This window comes from Sciurus vulgaris (assembly GCF_902686455.1).
Source record: "Sciurus vulgaris genome assembly, chromosome: 15".
NCBI lineage: Eukaryota > Metazoa > Chordata > Mammalia > Rodentia > Sciuridae > Sciurus > Sciurus vulgaris.
Window position 1 is genome coordinate 88417388 of NC_136476.1, and position 18902 is coordinate 88436289.

Below are 18902 nucleotides of genomic sequence, written 5' to 3' on the forward strand. Positions count from 1 at the left end.
CAGCAGAGGAGTGATATCGGAAAGGCACAGTGAGAATGGAAAAAACAAGGACTGCCGCCCTTTCCTCTGTGGCAGGAATGGGCGCTGGTGGCTCCCATTTCCACCTCACCCACGCAGCTCCCTGGGAATGGGAGGCTGCAGTGCCCGAGACAAAGCTGGACTCAGCTCAGGCGAACGGCCCAGGGAAGGCCACAAGCCCCAGGACAGCAGTGAGTCATGGCCAAATTCCAAAGCCAGCTTCCCACTAAGCCCCAAACACGGAATCATGATACTGCACCCCTGAAGGATTTCAACCAACTCCTCATCAAAGTTAAGTAAAAACCAATTTGTGCTGTTAAAAAAAAAAAAAAAAAAAAAAAAACTTAAATGGGACAAAATTACAAGACATGAAAATCTTTATTTTCAAAAAGAGGTGTATTTTTACATAAATCTACAACAGAATTCAACTGTAGAAAAAATAAACTATATCCAGGAATACAGCGTTCAGCAGAGCAAGCTCCTCCTCTGCCCAGGAGCGGGCAGGCCCTCCTCCCCTCAGGAAGTGCCGCAGCAGCGCGGCCACAATGCCAGCTGGAGCCTCTGGTGACGGCCAAGCAAGTGGCAGGCTGGGGGCTGAGAGCCGGCACTGGAGGCCACCCTCGTCTGCAGCAGTGGGCTCCGTGAACAGGTGACCCTGTGCTCATGTCCTGCAGAGGAGGAGACAAACTGCAGGAATCTTCCTTCCTGATGCCTTCTAGGATTTTTACCTCACCCCGTTTGTCAGCTGCCACTGGAGGATCCCCACGGGCCTGCTGGGGACAGCGGACTGATCCACTGACCATCCAGACAATCCCTGACTCTCTCTCCCAGGCCTGTCCAGGTGGGGCATCTACAGACCCCAATCTGGCAGGCTTCCCCAGCACCAGCTCCACATGCTGTGGTTGGGGCACACGGGTGAGGGGACATGCCCTCCACCCAGTCCAGCAGACCTGGTCTGAACCCCTGCATCCACCTGCTCAGTATCAGGTTCCCCAAGAGCACAGTGAGGCAGCAGCTGTGACAGCTCTGAGGTTCCGAACTCAGCCACCACCTCACCAGACCTGACCACCAAAATGCCAGATTGCTACAAAGGCTCCAGCTGGGGCGGGGACTGGAAGGGGCTACACCCAGCACCCCTGAGGAGCTGGCTGCAGAGGCCACCAAGGGAGGAGGCTGTGCCTTCTGGGGCTGCTGACCTGCTGGTGCTCAGGCCACCTGCCCTCCCCCTGACACGAGTGGGCCTGAGACCGACCCGTCTGCAGAAGCTCAGGCGCCTCTGCCAAGCAGGCCGCTCCAGGACTTGGCTCCTTGACAACCGAGCTCCCCTCCCACCGCAGCACGCCACAGGGACGGTGGCCTTCAGACAGGAGGCAGCGGCAGGGGCTGGGGAGAAAGCCCCTTTCAAACTCCTGCCCTCCTCCAGGAGACGAGCTTCACATCAGAACGCTGTGGACAAGTGTATACAAAATCCCGCCTTTTATTACAGCTCGTGGGCAGCAGTGTGAGCGCCGGGCACAAAGCAGAACACTGCAGCCAGCACCCCGCCAGGCCACCGCCAGGCCACTGCCTGACTCCTAACACGGGACGACCTTCACAGGGGGCAACCTTACAACACTGCACTTTCCAGGAGACTTGGAAACGCGGTGGGAACTACAACAGGCAGGGACTGATGGACAGGCAGAGCTGTGGTGTGAGGACACCCTGTGACAGGTGAGGATGGGAAAGGCCAGGGAGGTGGTCCAGGCCCCAGCCTCCAGCAGGGACTGATCACAGCGCTCGCACTGGGTAGTAAAATATCAAAATGTACAGAACAATTACTGAAAAACACAACCCATGATAAATTGAACTTCACTCTTGTAATAAAAAATTAAAAATTTTGTTGCCTCTCTCTGAGCACAACAGACTGGGATCTCTTCCCAGACAGCGCAGAGCTGGCAGGAAGTGTCACAGCGACCTCGAGAACCTTCTGGTGGCACGCACTTCCCCTCGGCCACCTCAGGCCTGAACTGGGCTCCTCTGCCACACCATGTTTCTTGCCCATCAGGGTCAGCATCCTGACAGCCCCTGTGGCACCGGGGACCTAGCAGTCACTCTTCCACAGCTTAATGGTTTTGTCATTTTCTAGTGCAGCCGAGGCGATGATGTTCTCTGTCGGGTGACAAGCCGTGGAGATCACAACATCTGCAAACAGAGGGATCAAGGCGCAGTCCCGCCTGGCCCGCTGGCCTCAGGAGGACAAGGCAACACCCTGCCCAGCCACTGACCACCAGCAGGGGTTTCAGGACAGGGGCTAAAAGTGCTGCTGGCAGCAGGGGTCACTCTTCTGTCAAGGTGCCCTCTGTGCCTCCCACCACCAAGCCCAAGCCCAACAGGGATGCTCAGCCACCACGAGGGCAAGTGCAGATCAGGCAGGGACATCAGCACTAAGGAGCTGGCACACCAGGTCGGCACTGCCAGGTGTCTGCAGCTTTAAGTAAATGGAACCCCAAGACTGCACCCCTCAGACTTCCAAAGGGGCTCACTTGCTGCTCCCAGGACCCAAGTCAAAGAGCAGGGACAGGGCATCTAGGACCCAGGGGGAGGGGGCAACCAAGGACACTGGGAGTCCACAGGAGCCACCCCTCAGAGCCAGGGATGCACGCGCTGTCTGCCTGGAGGTGAGAAAGGTATCCCTGAAAGAGGCCGGAGCCTCTGGGAAACGCAGCTCGCACACCCCAGCCCCCTGCTGAGTCACAGAGCCACATGGACATCTGGCAGACAGGAGGAAGGCAGGTAAGGCCCGGAGCCAGGACTGACCAGCTCTGGGCCCCGTGCAGGAGCAGGGAGCATGTCCCAAGAGCAAACTACCCTCCTTAAGCACGTCACCCCACAGGGCCCACCTGTGTGTCCCTGCAGCTTCTGGACGATCTCCTTGGTCTGCAAGTTCCAGATGTACACCAAGTTGTCCTCAGAGCCAGACACGATCCACTGGTCACCACGCCAGAGGCAAACGACAGGCCGGCGCTCAGCATGGGGACGGACTCACTTCCCAGCCAGGTGCCCAGGCCCCACCCTTCCCACAAGACTGTGCTCAACCCAAAGCACAAAGCTCCCCCTCGGCAGCAGGTCTGCCACTCACTCTGAACCCTCACCCCAGTGCACGCTCGGAGACTCAGGCACTCAATCACCAGAGGGCCTCCAGGCCATAGGCTGCTCCCTTAAGCCACCAAACCTCAGGTCCTGCTGTCACTCACGTTTAGCCCAGAGTCACCATCTACTCTTAGGCACTGGACTGAGTAGGACGTGACACAAGAGTTCAAACCAGGAGGGCAGGCCCAGGAGAAGGCATACCCCACTCAGTGCACAAGGGCCTACCAGGAGCAAGCAGCTCTGCTCCTGGGCCACTCAGCTCGAAGCCACACCCACTGCATCCAGACTCCAGGAAGGCAATGGCTGGCCAGCTGCAGCGGCCCCACAGATAGGCTGGCCCAAGAGTAAGGTGGGCCCAGCAGCAGAGGGGAGAAGACGCCCAATGCGCTCCACAGCAGTCTCCAACACTTGGTCTGCTGTGACCTGACTGGTCAGAACACACAATGTGTTGTGGGCACAGGAAAACTCTAAGGACATGAGGTGGGAAGAGGAGGGGAGCTGCTCCAAGGGGCACTCACCTTCCCGCCAGTCACAGAAAAATTGGCAAAAATGCAGTACTTCTCATTCTTGTGCCCAGTGTATGTCTTCAGGCACTGAAAAGGCAGGACACAGGCAGGGTCAGGGCCCCAGGGTTCCCTTTGTGCTGGAGAATTCCCAGTTCTGAGCACAGACTGCTGGCTGAACTTAACTCTGGAAAGTGCTCCAGACACAGAGCCCAGTCCAACCCACAGTCCAAGCTTCAACCTGCAGACTGGCAGCCCGAGAAAGCACGGGCATGTGAGGCCCCGGGCCCCTCCTGCTACGGCTCCCGGGTCTGCCATACCACCGCCAAGGACCCCAGGGGACGGTGCAGAGCAGGCTGAGCCAGCCGCCCGCGCAGAGCTCACCTTGCCCTTGCTGTAGTCCCAGAGCTTCAGCGTGCTGGAAGACAGACAGAGGTGAGGGCGCTGCCACACCAGGACGACCAGCCACGTCAGCACCAGGCACAACACTGGTGGGACTGGAGGGCCTGGGAGCCCACCCACCAAAGGAAGGGCACCCGGCACCAGAGGGACCCGCAGGTCCACCAAGTCCAGCAACCTGATGGCACCCTGAAGCCAGCATGAGAACCCCACACATCAGCAGCTACTGGGTCCTAAAATCCCTAAACCAGCCCTGCCAGTGGCTCAAGGCACAGGCTGGACCTGGCTTCAGCCCCAGCCACAGTGGAGCCTGGACCACTCCCCAAGCACAAAGAACCCCACAGCTGCACACCAATGGGGGACGCGCACCCGGCACCGGAGGCGGGCCGCCCGCCCTGCCCCTCGTGCAAATGGAGCACTTACTTGTCCAGTGTGGCAGCCAGGATGTATTTGCCATTCGGAGAGAACTTCACAAAGGACACCGGGGGGTTATCATCATCTGCGTGAAGAACAGGCAGGCCGACTCACACAGACCAGGACGGCCAGACACGCTCCCCGCCACCGTGCGCGACAATCGTGTGAGGCCGCTGCCACCAGTGCAGCACCACCACCCCTGGCAGCCCCCCTTCCCACCTGTGGTGGCCCTGCAGTGTGTTCTTCGGGCCTCACGTCCTGGACCCCCAGGGCCCTCACACCCCAGGACTTGAAGAACCCAGTGCCTGCGGGGCCTCCCCAAGTCTGGAGACGCCTGAGGGGCCTCCCCAGTCTGGGGACACCTGGGGGCTCAGGGTACTGGCTGCCCCACAGATGGAGGTCTGCAAATCCCTGAGGAGGCTGGGCAACCTCCCCAGGAGCTGGCTTGAGAACCACGGCAGAGGCCTCCCCTCACTGGCTGGACCACCGTGCCCGCCCCTCTGCGCCACACACCCTAGTTCTAAGGCTCGAGGTGGAGCCTGCAGACACGGCCCGTGTCCACTGAGGTATGTTGAGGTCCACCTCCAGGACACTAAGATGTGCGTTCACACCGCGGGGCCAGGGCGCTTGCCCTCTCCCGGGTGAGGAGGGGAGGTGCTGCCAGCCTCCAGGGCCCCCGTGCCCCGTGCCCAGCACACGGCATTACCACCTCGGGTCTGCCCGGGCCTCTGCTCGCTGGGGCTGGCCACCCACACTGAAAAGGCACACGAGGCAGACTGAAGCTCGGATCGCCCGGCTCGCCAGCGTGCTTCAACCCAGTCCACTCTAACCAGCAGGGCACCCAACATGCCAGCTGCCTGGCCACTCAGGCCTCAGCATATCAGCTGGCTGGGCCTGAGGAGAAAGGGCCACCCAATCCTCCCGCCCTCTGCCCTGCCCCTCAGGCCTTCTTCCCACCAATTCCTTGCTCAAGTCCTGGCCCTGCGGCTTGCAGCCTGCATCCCACAGCTCAACGAGCCACAAGTCAAAAATATGTAAAGACAAAAAATTCCAGGAAGTTCCAGAAAACGAAACTTGAATTTGCTGTGAAACAAGCACTGCCTGGGTCCGCAGGGACACGGCCTTCAACGGCGCACAGGTCCTGCTCCAGGCACACCCGCCAGCCTCGCACCCTGGCCAGGGTGGAGCCCAGTGCTGCTGGGGCCGCCCCACCCTGCGCCGCAGCTGCACCTGCACCGCACAGGCACCTCTCCTTGTGAACATCTCTGAACACGTACGACCACTCAGGAGCAGCCTAGAGAGGAGGACACGCGGCCCTACACTGATGCTACGCCCTTCTAGACAAGGGACGGAGCATCTGAGGGTGTGGTGGGTCCTTGAGCCAATCCTCCAGAGACAGGGAAGTGACTGTGCTTGCTGCGTGGCTTCAGACCCATTAAACGGACTTCTCTGTGCCTACAATGCCTGCTCTGTAAAATGAGGACACCCCTGCTGGCAGCTGGCTGAGGGCGGGTGGTGTAGCAGGAGCACACAGGTGTACATGTGCAGCACCTCCCTGCTCTCTGTGCAGCAGGACAGGGCCTGGCGGAAGGCGCTGGGCATGGACTGGGAGACGTGCTGACGCGTGGTTACGATTCTTCTGTGGGTAGTAAGAGTTTGGGCTCCCAAAGCAGGAAGGCACAAGGCCGCCGTGCAAGTATACTGTCCCTGATTCATGGGGCCACACCAAGAGCTTCGGGACAATGACTAGCCTCAAGACTGCTTCCCAGGTGGCTACACTTGAGGTGAGACCCGCAGGGTGACCCACCACCCAGTTCCCACCACGCCTGGCCCTTCTGTGCCAAAGCCTGAAGCTGTGGTCCTCCAGGCCTGCAGTGATTGGGCCCTGGACACCAATCCTCCCAGCGGATACCCTTCAAATCCCACTTCTACCTGCCCTGCCCAGCCATGCCAGGTCTTCCCCTCCCACCTGCCTGCTCCCAGGTACCTCTGTCCACCTCAGCAGCACCTAAACAGGGGGACACACTTCCCCAGAAAGGCAGCAGCCAGGGGTGGGCAGGGGCAGCAGAGTGCAGGTGCTCAGAGGACACAGTGGAGCAGCCCTGAGCAAGACCAGACCACACAGGCCAAGGGACCCCAATCTGGCCTGAGAGAAGACAGCAGCAAGTGTCATGAGGAAAGAGAGCTCAACAGGAAGAAGGTGCTAGTAAGAGAAGGATTGACAGTGAAGAGGAAGAGGGGGAGGCCCGGTGCTGGCCAGGCCCACCCATGGCCCACACTCACCGATGAGGGTCTTCAGGCACTGGCCCGAGGCAGTGTCCCAGATGCGGCTTCAAAGCAAGAACAAAACTGTGAGAAGTGAAGCCAGCTGCCACCACTGGCTTCACACCAGCAGCCCTCACACCCTGGACACCCTGCTGTCCTCCCACCATCTACACACTGCCTAGGCACACACCTGTGAGCACAAGCGGCCTCCACAGCCCAGGGACTGGGTAGGCACTTTTGCAGGAGGCAGCCCAGGCCAAGGTGCACGGCAGGGTCCCTGGCACACAAGCACACCAGGCAGGGCAGGCCCTCCTACAAAGGAGGCTGGTGCCGTTTTCTGGACACCCACCCCGTTGGTTCAGCAGCAGGAAACCAGGACAGTCATGCCAGCCTCCAACAGCACCCGCTTCAGGGCTCCTGTGACCTCTGCCAACACGCACAAGGCCGCCCTGCACTGTGTCAGCACGCACACTTCCAGAGAGACCGGCACGGTGCTGGCTGGAAGGGGAGACTTGCTAACCATTATCTGTGGACAGACCGTCTCCCAGTGTAAGTCCCCGTCCCCAAGCTGGGTTGCACTCCTTGTACCTCACGTTGACAAGACCCTATGGCTGCTCTGGCTTGGCCTCTTCTCCCCGCCCACAGGACGGACCCCACAAGACCCCCTGTGTGCTTAGCAGGCCGCCTCGGCTCTGAGAAGCCTCTGAGCTGGCAATGGCCCTCCTGCTCTGCATCTTCTCCTCGTGCTGCTGAGCCCACTCCTCTGTGGGCCTTAAACCCCTCCACCCAGCTGCAGCAGGAACCCAGAGGGATTCTAATGCAACCACTGCACAGTGCAGAGGCTCTGGGCGAGGGACACGGACCTCCGGGCTGTGGTGCCCGCCCCACCCTGCACTGGCAGGTGTCCATCAGATGCCGCGTTCCCTGCTAAGCACACTCCTGGCAGCTCCACGGGCCTGCTCTCCCGCAGAAGTGTCCCAGTCTAGCTGCAACTCCCAGCGGACAAGAAAGCAGTCCACCTGGCCAGTGCACAGCAGGCCACAGCAGCAGGGCTGGGGCTCAGAGCTGGGTCCTGCCTGTCACTAACAGCAGAGGGACGACTGGCAAGTACTTATGCCAGTCATGGCTTCCCAAGTACAAAGTGGGGATGAGAAGAACCAGGCCATGCTGAAGGATTAAGTGGGTGAACACTGGCAAAGCGCCTCGAGCTTTATCAGTGCTTAGTGTAAAAATGTTAAGAACACACAAAGCATCACATATGAGCATCCACCCAACCTCACACAACCGTTTTCCTTTGTCACATTAACTAGGATGGCTACTGGTGCGAGGGAAGGGACAGCCAGGCAAGCTTTTCTCCTGGCTAAGGCCAGGTGGTTCAGCTTGTCACCACACACCACAGGATTTTCCAGCTTCCAGTCAATAACCAGTGGCCCCTCCAACCAGCCACGGGTGACCAGGAGGAGGGCTGCCAGATTTGCTCAGGCACCTGTCTCTACTGATAATGACCCACGTGGCTGGTGCCTTCAGCGTTACTAGGGACCAACTGTCTGGGGTCTGCCGTTTCCACCCTGTCACTTTCCCACAGATCCACTGGGTCACACGGTATTTTTGGGGCACTCTCAGGTTCAGCTTGCTGGTATTTTCCTCTGGGCTGCAGGTGGACCAGCATTCCTCCCTCCCTCTCACTGCCGAGTCCTCCAGCACCAGGGGTCCCGCCTTCCCCCAACCACTTACAGGTAAGGAGCCATCCCCAACCAGGACTTAGTCAAGGCTCCAGGCACAGGGCAAGGGGTAAACATGCGCCTTCCCACATCTCCTCCTCCTCTGGACCCTGAGCACCTCCACCAGGTCAGCATCACCACCCAGGGGACCTGCCTGGGTGTTTCTGCCGAGACCTGTGCTCCACTCCTCTCTCCCCTACACTGGGTGGGAGACCACCTGCCAGGCTAATGGCACCAGAGGGTCACTTTAAGCTGGGTCAGCCCCTCTACACAAGCCCTGAAGGACACACTCAAGGTCTGTAGGGACTACACCTCATGGCTCTCCCCAACCCCAGTCCTGGCCAGTCTCCCTCCCTAGCTCTTCCCCCTACCCACACCGAGTCTGCAGCCCACGGGGATGCACTTCTGGAGAGTGAAGATATGCACCCCAGAGTCAGAAAGCTCGGAAAGCAGGCCTGGAATGAGCACGTGCTGATCACATGAAGTAAAATCCTGTCACTTACCAGAGACCGTCGTAGCTACTTGAAACTATCAAGGATCCGTCTCGATTAAATGGACCTAATGAGAGAGCAGGAAGGAAAAGAAACAGTCCCCAGTCATCAGCAATCACTCCTCCCCCAGCACCTCCCTCAGGACCCAGGACAGTGCCGTGCCCGCCTCACCACATGCTCCTCCTACACCCTGCTCCTTTCCTGGGTGCTGACACACAGCGAATCGGGAGTGACCAGTTCAGCAATGCTCTGCCTGCCCTGTCTGGCAGTCGGTGACAGAGGACACAATGCCAGCCTCCCAGCACACCTTGAGCACTGCAATGACAGCTGAGACCCACCAAGGCCCACAGGCTTCAGGAGGGGAAGCTTCCAGGTCTGTCTGTTCATCTGTCCTGCCAGGGACAGACCAATAGGCAAAACAGCTAAAAATAACTTCCCCGATTCAACAGTGAAGGAAAGGCAAAGGCCAGAGCACCCCTGCTCTCAGTAACCCAGGCTGGAACCGCCTTCATGAACCTGTGCCCCGCAGAGCCACCAAGAAGCCTGAGTCACAGACACCTGTCTAACTGCTGATTGCAGGCCCTGAAATGGAGGGCTCACCCAAGCTCTCAGCTGGACAGAGGGATCCAGGGCTGCTCCACACCTGTCTCAGGACAGGTGAGCTCCCCACATGCCACTGGTTCAATCCGACCTCCACTGACCCAACCACTCACTCCATCTAAAGGTCTGGCCTTGCTCACCAGATAGGGAAGTGGGCTAATTTTTCTTTTTTTTCTGGAGGGGTGGAGGGACTGAACCTCTGACCTTGAACTTGCTTTACAAGTGGTTCCACCATGGAGCAACACCCCAGCCAAGGCACTTTCTGATAGAAAGGACACTGTATCCAACAACAGTCCTCACTCATCAATGACTTATTTCAGTTCTTTTTAAATTCTTTTTTTCCAAGTGAATCTCAGCAGAAAATACATGGAATCACAATGCCAGAAGTTAAGAGTCCCACAAGTTTCTGTCACTGACCTGGCAGATATGACCCAGAACAAGTCTTTTTACAAGCATAACTGCCTTGCTCCCTGCTCTTTTTCCTATGTAAGTCAAGCCACAGGGAAGCCCCTGGTGCCACCACGCAGGGACGGGGCTCCAGCTCTGTGTGCTCCACCACCCAGGCACCGCAGAATTCAGCAGACTCTGCCCTGGATAGCCACAGCCTGGTCCCACACCTACCAGGGACCTACAGCACCTGGCTGTGACAACCAAGTCTCCAGATGTGGTGAAGGCCACATCCAGAGGGGCTCCTGGAGGGCTGCCACCGCACAGAGCAGCACCTCACCTACTGCTGGGGCCATGGCCTACTCAGGGGCCACGGCAGCCCAGGAACATGCTTGTCAAACAAGCTCAGGAGGGCTGCTGCTGGCCCAGGTGGTTCACTCAGGACATCTGCTGGACTTCATGGGGCAGTCAAGACTGTGGCAAGGTCCCTCACAGCTACAGTCCACAGCAAGAGGAACAGGCAAAACTGGTAGGCTTACTCACCCTTAGATACCGTTCAACAAGGACTACTGAAAAGATAGAGAAATATCTGACACTTCTCAGCTGTGCTGCCCCTGCTCAGACCACGTGAAACCACTTGGTGCAGCTCCGAGCTTCCTGATGGCCATCACTGCTTCTACTGTCCACCACAGGGAGCTGCTCCTGCAGCGCCAGGTCCTTAGCCCACCACCTGAGGGCTGTCCCTAAAAGTCTCTCCAACTGACAGCCCCCCGCTGCCCACCACTCAGCCTTTCCCGTTGAGGCTGCTCTGCGTCACAGCAACGAGACAACAGGCCCCCAAGCTCACAAGCCTAGTTCTATGTTCCACTCAACTACCTGCCAGCAAAAGTGGCCCATTCGATGTGGCTTTTCCATCCAACTGACATTCAGGTTCGAGGCAACACAGTCCACACGGGAGTAGGGGAAAGGTCCAGCAGCAAGGCAGAGCCCACAGGGGATGAACTGCCAGCGAGAGCTCTGAGGGGCGATGCACTGCTACAGCCAGGCAGCACCCAGTGTAGGGACACAAAACACACAGCGGAGAGCGAGTGGGCGTGGTGGCGGGGCTCGGCAGAGCAGCAGGGCTGACAAAGCCATTTGGGGCCAGAGGAGACCGCCAAGCACACGCAGCCCAGTCTCCTGCTCCGAGACATGCCTGCTCACTGTCCCCGAGTGCCAACACTGTGCAAGCCAGTCACTGCACAAGTGAGGTCGCCAAATGTATCCATCAAAGTAACAAGCCCACAGTGGGTCCCAAAGCCATTGATACACACAACAAGAACGCCCAAGGGACCTTCTGAAGCGGCAGACGGCAGCAGACAGGACCACTACCCTCTAGAAACAGAATGGCAGCAAGGAAGGCCAAAGACATGCAGAGAACAGAAGCCCACGGTCGACATCGCCAGCTCTCAGAACCTGCCTGGAGCTGAGCTCAGGAGACTCCTCCCCTCGCCTGCCTGCCTTTCCACTGAGTGCACACAGGTGAGCTTTGCAGGAAACCGCGGGAAGACAGCCCTGCAGCCCTCACCACTGTGATGCTCCCAAGTCCTGGCATCATGCTCAGGGACACCATTTTCCTGGCTCACTCATAATCCCATGTGAAAGTCAGCTCTACCCTGGGGCCTCATGTTCTGGAGGGCAGGGTCTGGGAACAGGGGTCAGGCCAGGCCCACGCAAACTGCTGCCTGGGTGCCTCTACAGCAGAATATCCCCTGCATTAGCAGCACCTCTGGGCCAGCAAGGACCAGACTGCACATCTGCCTGAAGTGTGGCCTCAACTGGGCAAAAGCTTTCAAAGCCAAAAATGATTAAAATCCTGCACCACCAGGACTTCAAAGAGAGCAGTTCCATCAGGCACAGAGGCGACACGGATAGTCTCAGTTGCTCAGAAGGCTGCAGCAAGAGAATCTCAAGTTTGAGGACCAGGCCTGGGCAACGTAGTAAGACCCCATTCCAATCGTGAAAACTAAAGGAGGACTGGAGCTGCAGCTGGTTAGCACTAGTGGTCCCGCACCAAGAAAATGACTAGCGAGCCACCTGTGCTGGCCAGCAACAACCACACAACGGCCCTTGCAGGACGCTTCCACTCTCCAGCACAGCCGCCAGACTGCCTGGGGCTCTCACTAACACAGACCTTTAAGCCCTGCCTGTGGGATGCTGGGATGGAAGCCAGGGTCTCGTGAGTGCCCAGGAAGCACTCAGTCCGAGCTTCACCAAGTCTTGGGCCACTCTTTTAAATGGCAGTCTGTACTTTCCATGGAGTCTGACTCCTGTCCATCTGTTCTGCACCCTGAGAAGTGTGAGTGCAGAAGTGTGAGGGGACCAGACCCCTGCCCACAAGGGCTCCCAGGTTCTCGCCATGAGCTGGGCCAGCCCTGCCACCCCATCCTGTCAAAGCCTCTCGCACACAAACTCACCTAACTGTGGTCGCCCTGCCTGCCACGCAGCTCCCTCTTCTCCAAACACCCTTCCAGGAGTAGCCAGCCCCATCCTGTGGGCATGTCCCCAGGCACCCCCACCTCTTCTCCACAGCACACAGGCCTGAAGGTCTCTCGGCCCCAGAGGTGGCACACCATCACAAGTGTGCCGGGGAGGCCACGTGCGCCCGTCAGGGGACTTACAGCTGAGACTGGATCCGAGTGAGCCGGCAGCGTCTTGAGACACTTCCCCGTTTTCACGTCCCATATCCTCACACTTCATCAAAATGAAGACAAGAGGGGCAACTGAAGTGACTACAGGAAGGAGGCGCCATGCCAGAGGCCCCAGAGCCCAGACCTGCCCGTCCCGTGCTGGGCATGGCACAGGAACCGCACACCCCACCGCGCCTCCCAGAGGAAGAGGAGCACGCACTTACAGACCCTGAGACGATGAGGTTGGACTGCGGGTTGAAGTTGCAGCGAAGACGTCGTTACTGTGCCCCTTCAGTGTTTTCAGACACTTGCCCTTGAACATAGCGGCATGGGACCATGTGGCTCCAAACACCGTACTGACCGCGAGAGGCCAGCCATCCCGTTCCACCTATCCTGGCCCCCCTGCCTCCTCCATACCTCTCCCCACAGAGGACCAGTGTCACTCACCGAGCTCACATCCCAGATCTTCAAGGTTTTATCATCGGAAGCCGAAACAAGGAGATTGGAATCTGACGACCAGGCTACGTCCGATATCCTTGAGGAAGAAGAAACATGGGAACTGTTCTCCAGAACAAAACACACTGGCCAATAAGAGGCCAAAATCCCAAACACACATCACCCCCCTGGGGAACTCCTTTAGCTGGTGTGAGCCATGGGGAGATACACACAAGGCCCAGAGAAGGTGGCCCTGCAGCCTCACAGACAGGCAGGTGCACACCTGTGGAAGTGAGGTGCTAGAGAACAGCAGCAGGCCAGTCACACCCTGAGGGCACTCAGCTGTACCTCCCACACCCCATGAGCACCCCAGCCACCTGCTCCTGACCCTACCAGCTTGTGACCAGAGATGGTCTTCTCAAACTTCCCATCATATGCTCCCCAATTTAATGAGTTTATCAGCAGCTGAAAGAAATGAAGAGGAGCTAATGCTCAGAGCAGGAGTATCGTTGTGCAAGTTACCAGAGGGGGAGCCTGGGTTGTTCCATACCCCGAGCCCCTGCTAATCAGCCCAGATCTCTCAGGGACTGGCAGGCACAGTCACAAGTAGAAGGGGCCAGTCCCCCACTCTGATGCTTCACTGCAGGGTGTAATGGGCACAATTTCAAACAGGCTGTGATTCTTCAGTTTCAGATAAAGGACCACTTACCACGAGCCCCTGGAAAGCAAGCCCACCCCACTCTGATCTGTAACTCAGACCACCCGTCCCAGTAGCTGAGGTGCTCCATGATACGCACATGAACTTGCCAACCACTCTCCATTGGGGCTGAACTTCACAGAGGACCCGCTTTCGTGTGGCCAGCCAGGTGAATTTCAGAGCATAGTTTTGGTTTAACAGGCGTGGGCTGTTGGAGAGAGTGCGGCTTGAAGTGAGCCACAGGAACAGCACTGCCACACGGACTGACTGGGCCCATTCACGCCACATGCAGGTCCGCCCTCTGAGCTCAACCATGAGACACCAAGTGCCTACAGACACAAGCGTCACTCTTCACACTGACCACATCAAGTTCAGTCCATGACCTCCCCCTCAGAGCCTGTTTCTCCTGCAGTCCCCCCTCGGCACAGCAACTACCCACCATTCCAGGTACATGTCTGAGGTTCCTTGGGGCCCTGCCCTGTCCCCGGACACCTGCCCCAGTCCCAAGTCCACCAAAGTCCAGCATGCCCAGGGGCCTCCCCAGAGGGCATCTGAAGGCCTTGCTTCCTGTGCCTGGGGAGGGGGATCTGCAGAAATATGGAATGATGGAAGCGATTGCTCAGAGATGTCTTCTGGGTAACCACAGACTTACAGTCAGAACAACCTCCCACCACTATTTCCTCTCAGGTGACAGATGTGGGAATCCTGCATGATGGTAGGCACTCATAATATTACGTGGCCAATGAATAAAACTGGCTATGAGCTCCTGGCTTTGGCAAGGAGCATACCTTGCTCTGTGTGGCAGATGAGGAGGGGGTGGGCTGGGCTCTTTGCAGCCTCCGTCTCAGGCTTCTTCTCCTCCGTGGCCATTGCTTGAAGCCCACTTGGGCAGAGAACCCTCAGATGAAGATTCACAATGGAAGAGCCTGTCTGCTAATCAAAACCCCTTTAATGGAAGCCTAAAAACAAATCATTTTTAAGAAAATTAATTTTCAGAACTGGGGGGTGTAGCTCACTAGCATGCACAAGGCCCTGGGTTCTATCTACATTACCCCACCGCTGGATTCATTTCCAGGAGAAAGAATAAGAAAGACAATCATTTGACCATATTGAGTCCTTCTGCAAAGAAACTGTCCAAACTGGAGAACATAACTAACTTACCCTAACTCCAGGCCACGTTTCTCAGACACCACCAAGATACTCCTGCTCTTACCCCTTCTGTGATCCTAAGAGACATCCCACCCACAGCAGGGCTTCCTATAGTGTTGTCCAGGCATCTGCAGGAATGCAGCACAGAGAATGCCAACAAAACTCAAGGAATTCCAGGAGACTTTGACATATCAAAAAAAAAAAAAAAAAGAAAGAAAGAAAAGAAGGCTTCTTGACAGAAACCAACCTGTCAGATGTCAGGACCACTAAGCTTCAGGGCACACAGTTTGGGAGCACATCCAAACCATAAATAAGTCCAGGGAATGCAGCCATGTTAACACCCTACGTGAACACAGGAGCACGCAGCCAGCAGCCAGCACCCCACGGGTGGGCTTCACTGTTGCCTGCACAGACTGCAGATGCAGTCTGCCTTCCAGAACACTGACATTCACAGGACTCCCAAGCCCATGCAGTACTACCGAAGAGCCGCAAGAGTACACCACAATGGGCTCTGCCTCTAGAGTTTCCACATCCTCCCCTCTGGAGAAGCAGCCCAGGGTGCAGCACAGGCATCCTGCATAAGACTCACGCTGCAGAGGGAAAAAACTGCAGCTTAATCAGCTTTGGTGTGACAATGTCAGTCCAAAACCTGTTGTCAGCGACCATTTTCATCTAACAACAGATCCTGGTACAAGGGACACATCATAAAAAGGGAAACCAATGACATGCTTGCAAATACCACTGGTCTTCCCCGGTACCCAAGGCTAGCTCTACCATTTGCCTAATGAGTCTGCATGCTGTAAATTCTAGCTATGAGCTTTAGACTTTAGTATTGCACAGGTCCCATGCAACACTTGGGCAAAACAGGCCATCAAAAGGAGCAATGTCTCAAAGTCTTCAAAGGGAGAGAAAATACAACCCCATTGCACATGACAAAGATGCAGCCACACTGTCACCTGCAATAGATTCCACCCAGAGATGGACAAGTGCTGTGTGCCTCAAGCCCAGTTATCGTGGGCATGGGGGTCCTGCAGACCTCTCTGGGGACAAAGCTGGTGCACAGTCAATGGCCAGCTGCTTGCTACTTATCCTTAATGCAACCTGGCCACCCCAATGTAACCCAAGGCCACCATCTCCTTTGTAGACTGGACATGTAGCAGGGAGACAGGAGCCAGGGAGACCCAAATGAAGCAAAGAGCTGAGCAGGTCCATTTCAAGGACCTGAGCCCTGCCCCTACCCCAGTGAAACACACCAGCACAACACAAGGGGCTGTGGGGCTGGACTTCTGAGGCCACTGGGGGTGGGGGCTGTGGAAACAGCACCTTCTAGCCTAAAGCAGGATTCACCTGGAGGTGGGCGGTGACTCCTGCAGACAACTGGGTGTCCCCTGGTGAGAACAACACAAGGATGGTCTTAGTGAGAAATCTCTGGACTCGTGGGACATTTAACATGTAAGAGAATCAAGCTCCCACTGCCCCAGTGGGGGTCCAGGCTGGGCATCTTCCCGAACGCCCGGGGTTCTAGGAAACGCTGAGGCAGGCGGCCAGCGGGTTAGGGGCTGGGCCTTGGGGAGGAGGGCGCAGGAAAGGCGAATCTGGGGTGGCCTCGCCGCCCGCGCCGGCAGCCCCAGCCCCAGCCCCCAGCCCCCGCCCGGTGGGCCTGACCGCAAACGGCCCGACGCCCCAGCGGGGCAGCCTCGGCCGCTCCCGGGCCTCTTCCACATGCAGACCGAGGGCTCGGATCGGACCGGGACGGCGCAGGTGAGCGAACGCAGGCGCGGCGCGTCGAACCTGCGCGCTGGTGCCGCGCCGGGCGCCTCTCGCTGCCGGGACCGCGGACGCCCGGGAGCGGGGCGCGCTCCGCCTCAGGCCGCGGCCGGGGTCCCTCCCCGCGACGCGGGCGGGCGCGGCGGGCGCACGCGGGGCACTGCGGGCGGGCGGGCTCCCGGGGGGGCGGCGGGAGCCACGCGGCGGCGGTGGCGGGCCGAGGCCCCGGACACGTGCGGCGGCCCTGCGGCAGCCCGCCCGCCCCGCGGCTCGCGCCGCCTCTTACCTGCCGGCCGCGGCGGCGGGGCGGGCGGGCGGGCGTCGCGGCGGCCGCCGCCTGGCGCGAGCGCGGACGAACTGGACGCGGCGGAGCGCGGGCGGCGGGCGGCGGCGCGCGTGCGCGAGGGGCGGGGCGGCGGGGCGGGGCGACGGTCGGCGGCGAGGGCCACAAAGCCTCGGCGGGCGCACTGCCTTAAAGGGGCCGCGTACGACCCGCCTTTCCTACCGGAAGCGTTTGCTCAGGCTTGGCGGATGTGGGCAGTTCTCCTGTACCTTCTGGGGTACGCCGGAACGTGCTGTTGTGCCCCTTCAGCCGTCACAGACCGGGCGGGCGCCCCGGGACGGGCACTTGCACTTGGGCTCGGAGGGCCGAAGCCTGACCTCGCGGGCCAGGGCTCTCGCAGCGGCCCCAGCGCTGGTCCAGCTGACCGCAGGAGCCGCAGGAAGGCCTCCTCGTCCGCCCGCTCAGACTCAGACTTTAATTGGGATCTGGGAAATTGCAGTCGGGAGAGAGGATCCGTTCAGAGAGCTGTGCGTCTGTGTTCCTGGGCAGGCTGGAAAAGTGGCACCGGTTGAGGATAGGAGACAAAGACGAGAATGTGTAAGCACAATGCAATCCCGGAACCGGCACCCTCGCACCCTCCATTACTCACGCAGATGGGCCGGACGAGCGAGGTCGAAGTATGAAGGTGACCAGGGTTCCTGCTTCATGCGGGAACACAGAGCGTTTCGCTAGTTTTCGCTGTACTAATAGTCGCGCGCCTGCAGGCTGCTCTGTTGGTGGACCATGCCGTCTTTTCTCCTGGGGTCCTCCCCTGCCTTCCTTCACAAATGAGGAAGGGGACACCCAGAGAGCCTGGAGCTGGTCTTCTGAAGCCCCGTGCACCTTAGAATCTTAGAGGTGGCATGACCCCACAGCCCCGAAGGCTCAAAACAGGCCTGGGTAAGGGTTCTCAACAGCCGTCTTCTGTCTTCCAGTTAAAAGTGAGAATGTGCAGCACACCTGTTATTCCAGCAGCTCAGGAGACCGAGGCTGGGGAATCCCAAGTTTAAAGCCAGCCTCAGTAACTTAGCAAATCCCTGTCTCAAAATAAAACCTAAAAGGGGGGAAGGAGGGATGCAGCTCAGTGGTTAAGTGCCCATGGGCTCAATTCCTAGTACCAAAAAAAAAGTGAGACTGCCAAATATGACTCAGGAACTGTTACCAAAAGCTCCGTCCTTGTCCCCAATACCAATCCAATAAGGACGGCACAGTTTTGAGAAAAATAAGTTTTATTGGTTTGCTAGCAAAGCAGAAACAGAGAACTTCTGTCCCAGAGGCTGTGGTTCTGCCCCTCAAGGGGAGCAGGGGGTTTTAAGGAGGTGATTCAAAGGCTACATTCCACATGTTCTCTGTTGGGAGTTGTGATTCACTTGCTAACTTGGGAGATAGTAATTTCTGAGATCTGGTGCCATCCCCAGAGTCTGAATTTGTTCCTGTGGCGGGTGTGTGCTCAAGGACAGATAACTCAGCCTAGGATGGATTACTAATCCTGCTTCCCTCTGAGATTATGGAGGGGAGAAAAAGAGAAAGAAACGTGTCCATTTTAAAGTAAGTTGCCGTGGCAGAGCAGCTAGGGCTATATTCAAAGCATAAAGTGGACCACTGTACAAAGAAACCCAGAGGGTGTGCAGTTGCCATAGCTACAGGAACCCAGAGAAGCAGTTAGTCTGAAATCCCTTCCCATGAAGGAGAGACAGCTCCCTGTGGATCTGTGTGCCCAAGAAGTCTAATCCCTGGGGCCAGGTGCCCTGGAGCACAAGGACGTGACTACGGCCAGGTGAAGCCAGTGCCCATAAAGAATGACTTCTCTGTCTCTCCACCCACCTGCCTGAACCAGACAGAGCTCATCAGGGACTGGGCAACCCTCCACCCCTCTCAGAAAGCTTTCAGATCCATCCACACGTGGCCCCACCCTAGCCCTCCTCGGGCCTTGTCT

At 58.0% G+C, this 18902-nt stretch overlaps 1 protein-coding gene across 1 annotated transcript; it reads right to left on the reverse strand.

Annotated features, from left to right (window-relative positions):
- Positions 1–1855: 1855 nt before the first annotated feature.
- Positions 1856–14598, reverse strand: LOC306645591 (WD repeat-containing protein 5-like; the record flags this gene model as incomplete). The annotated part of the gene is given in 16 exon segments (XM_079113492.1): positions 1856–2199; positions 2898–2985; positions 3666–3740; positions 4035–4068; positions 4473–4548; positions 6747–6793; positions 8953–9077; positions 9248–9332; positions 12821–12909; positions 13044–13117; positions 13409–13496; positions 13791–13876; positions 13879–13896; positions 13899–13936; positions 14168–14315; positions 14517–14598. Coding segments are annotated over 16 exon segments (1254 nt in total). The 3' UTR covers positions 1856–2098.
- Between the last annotated feature and the right edge of the window lie 4304 nt (positions 14599–18902).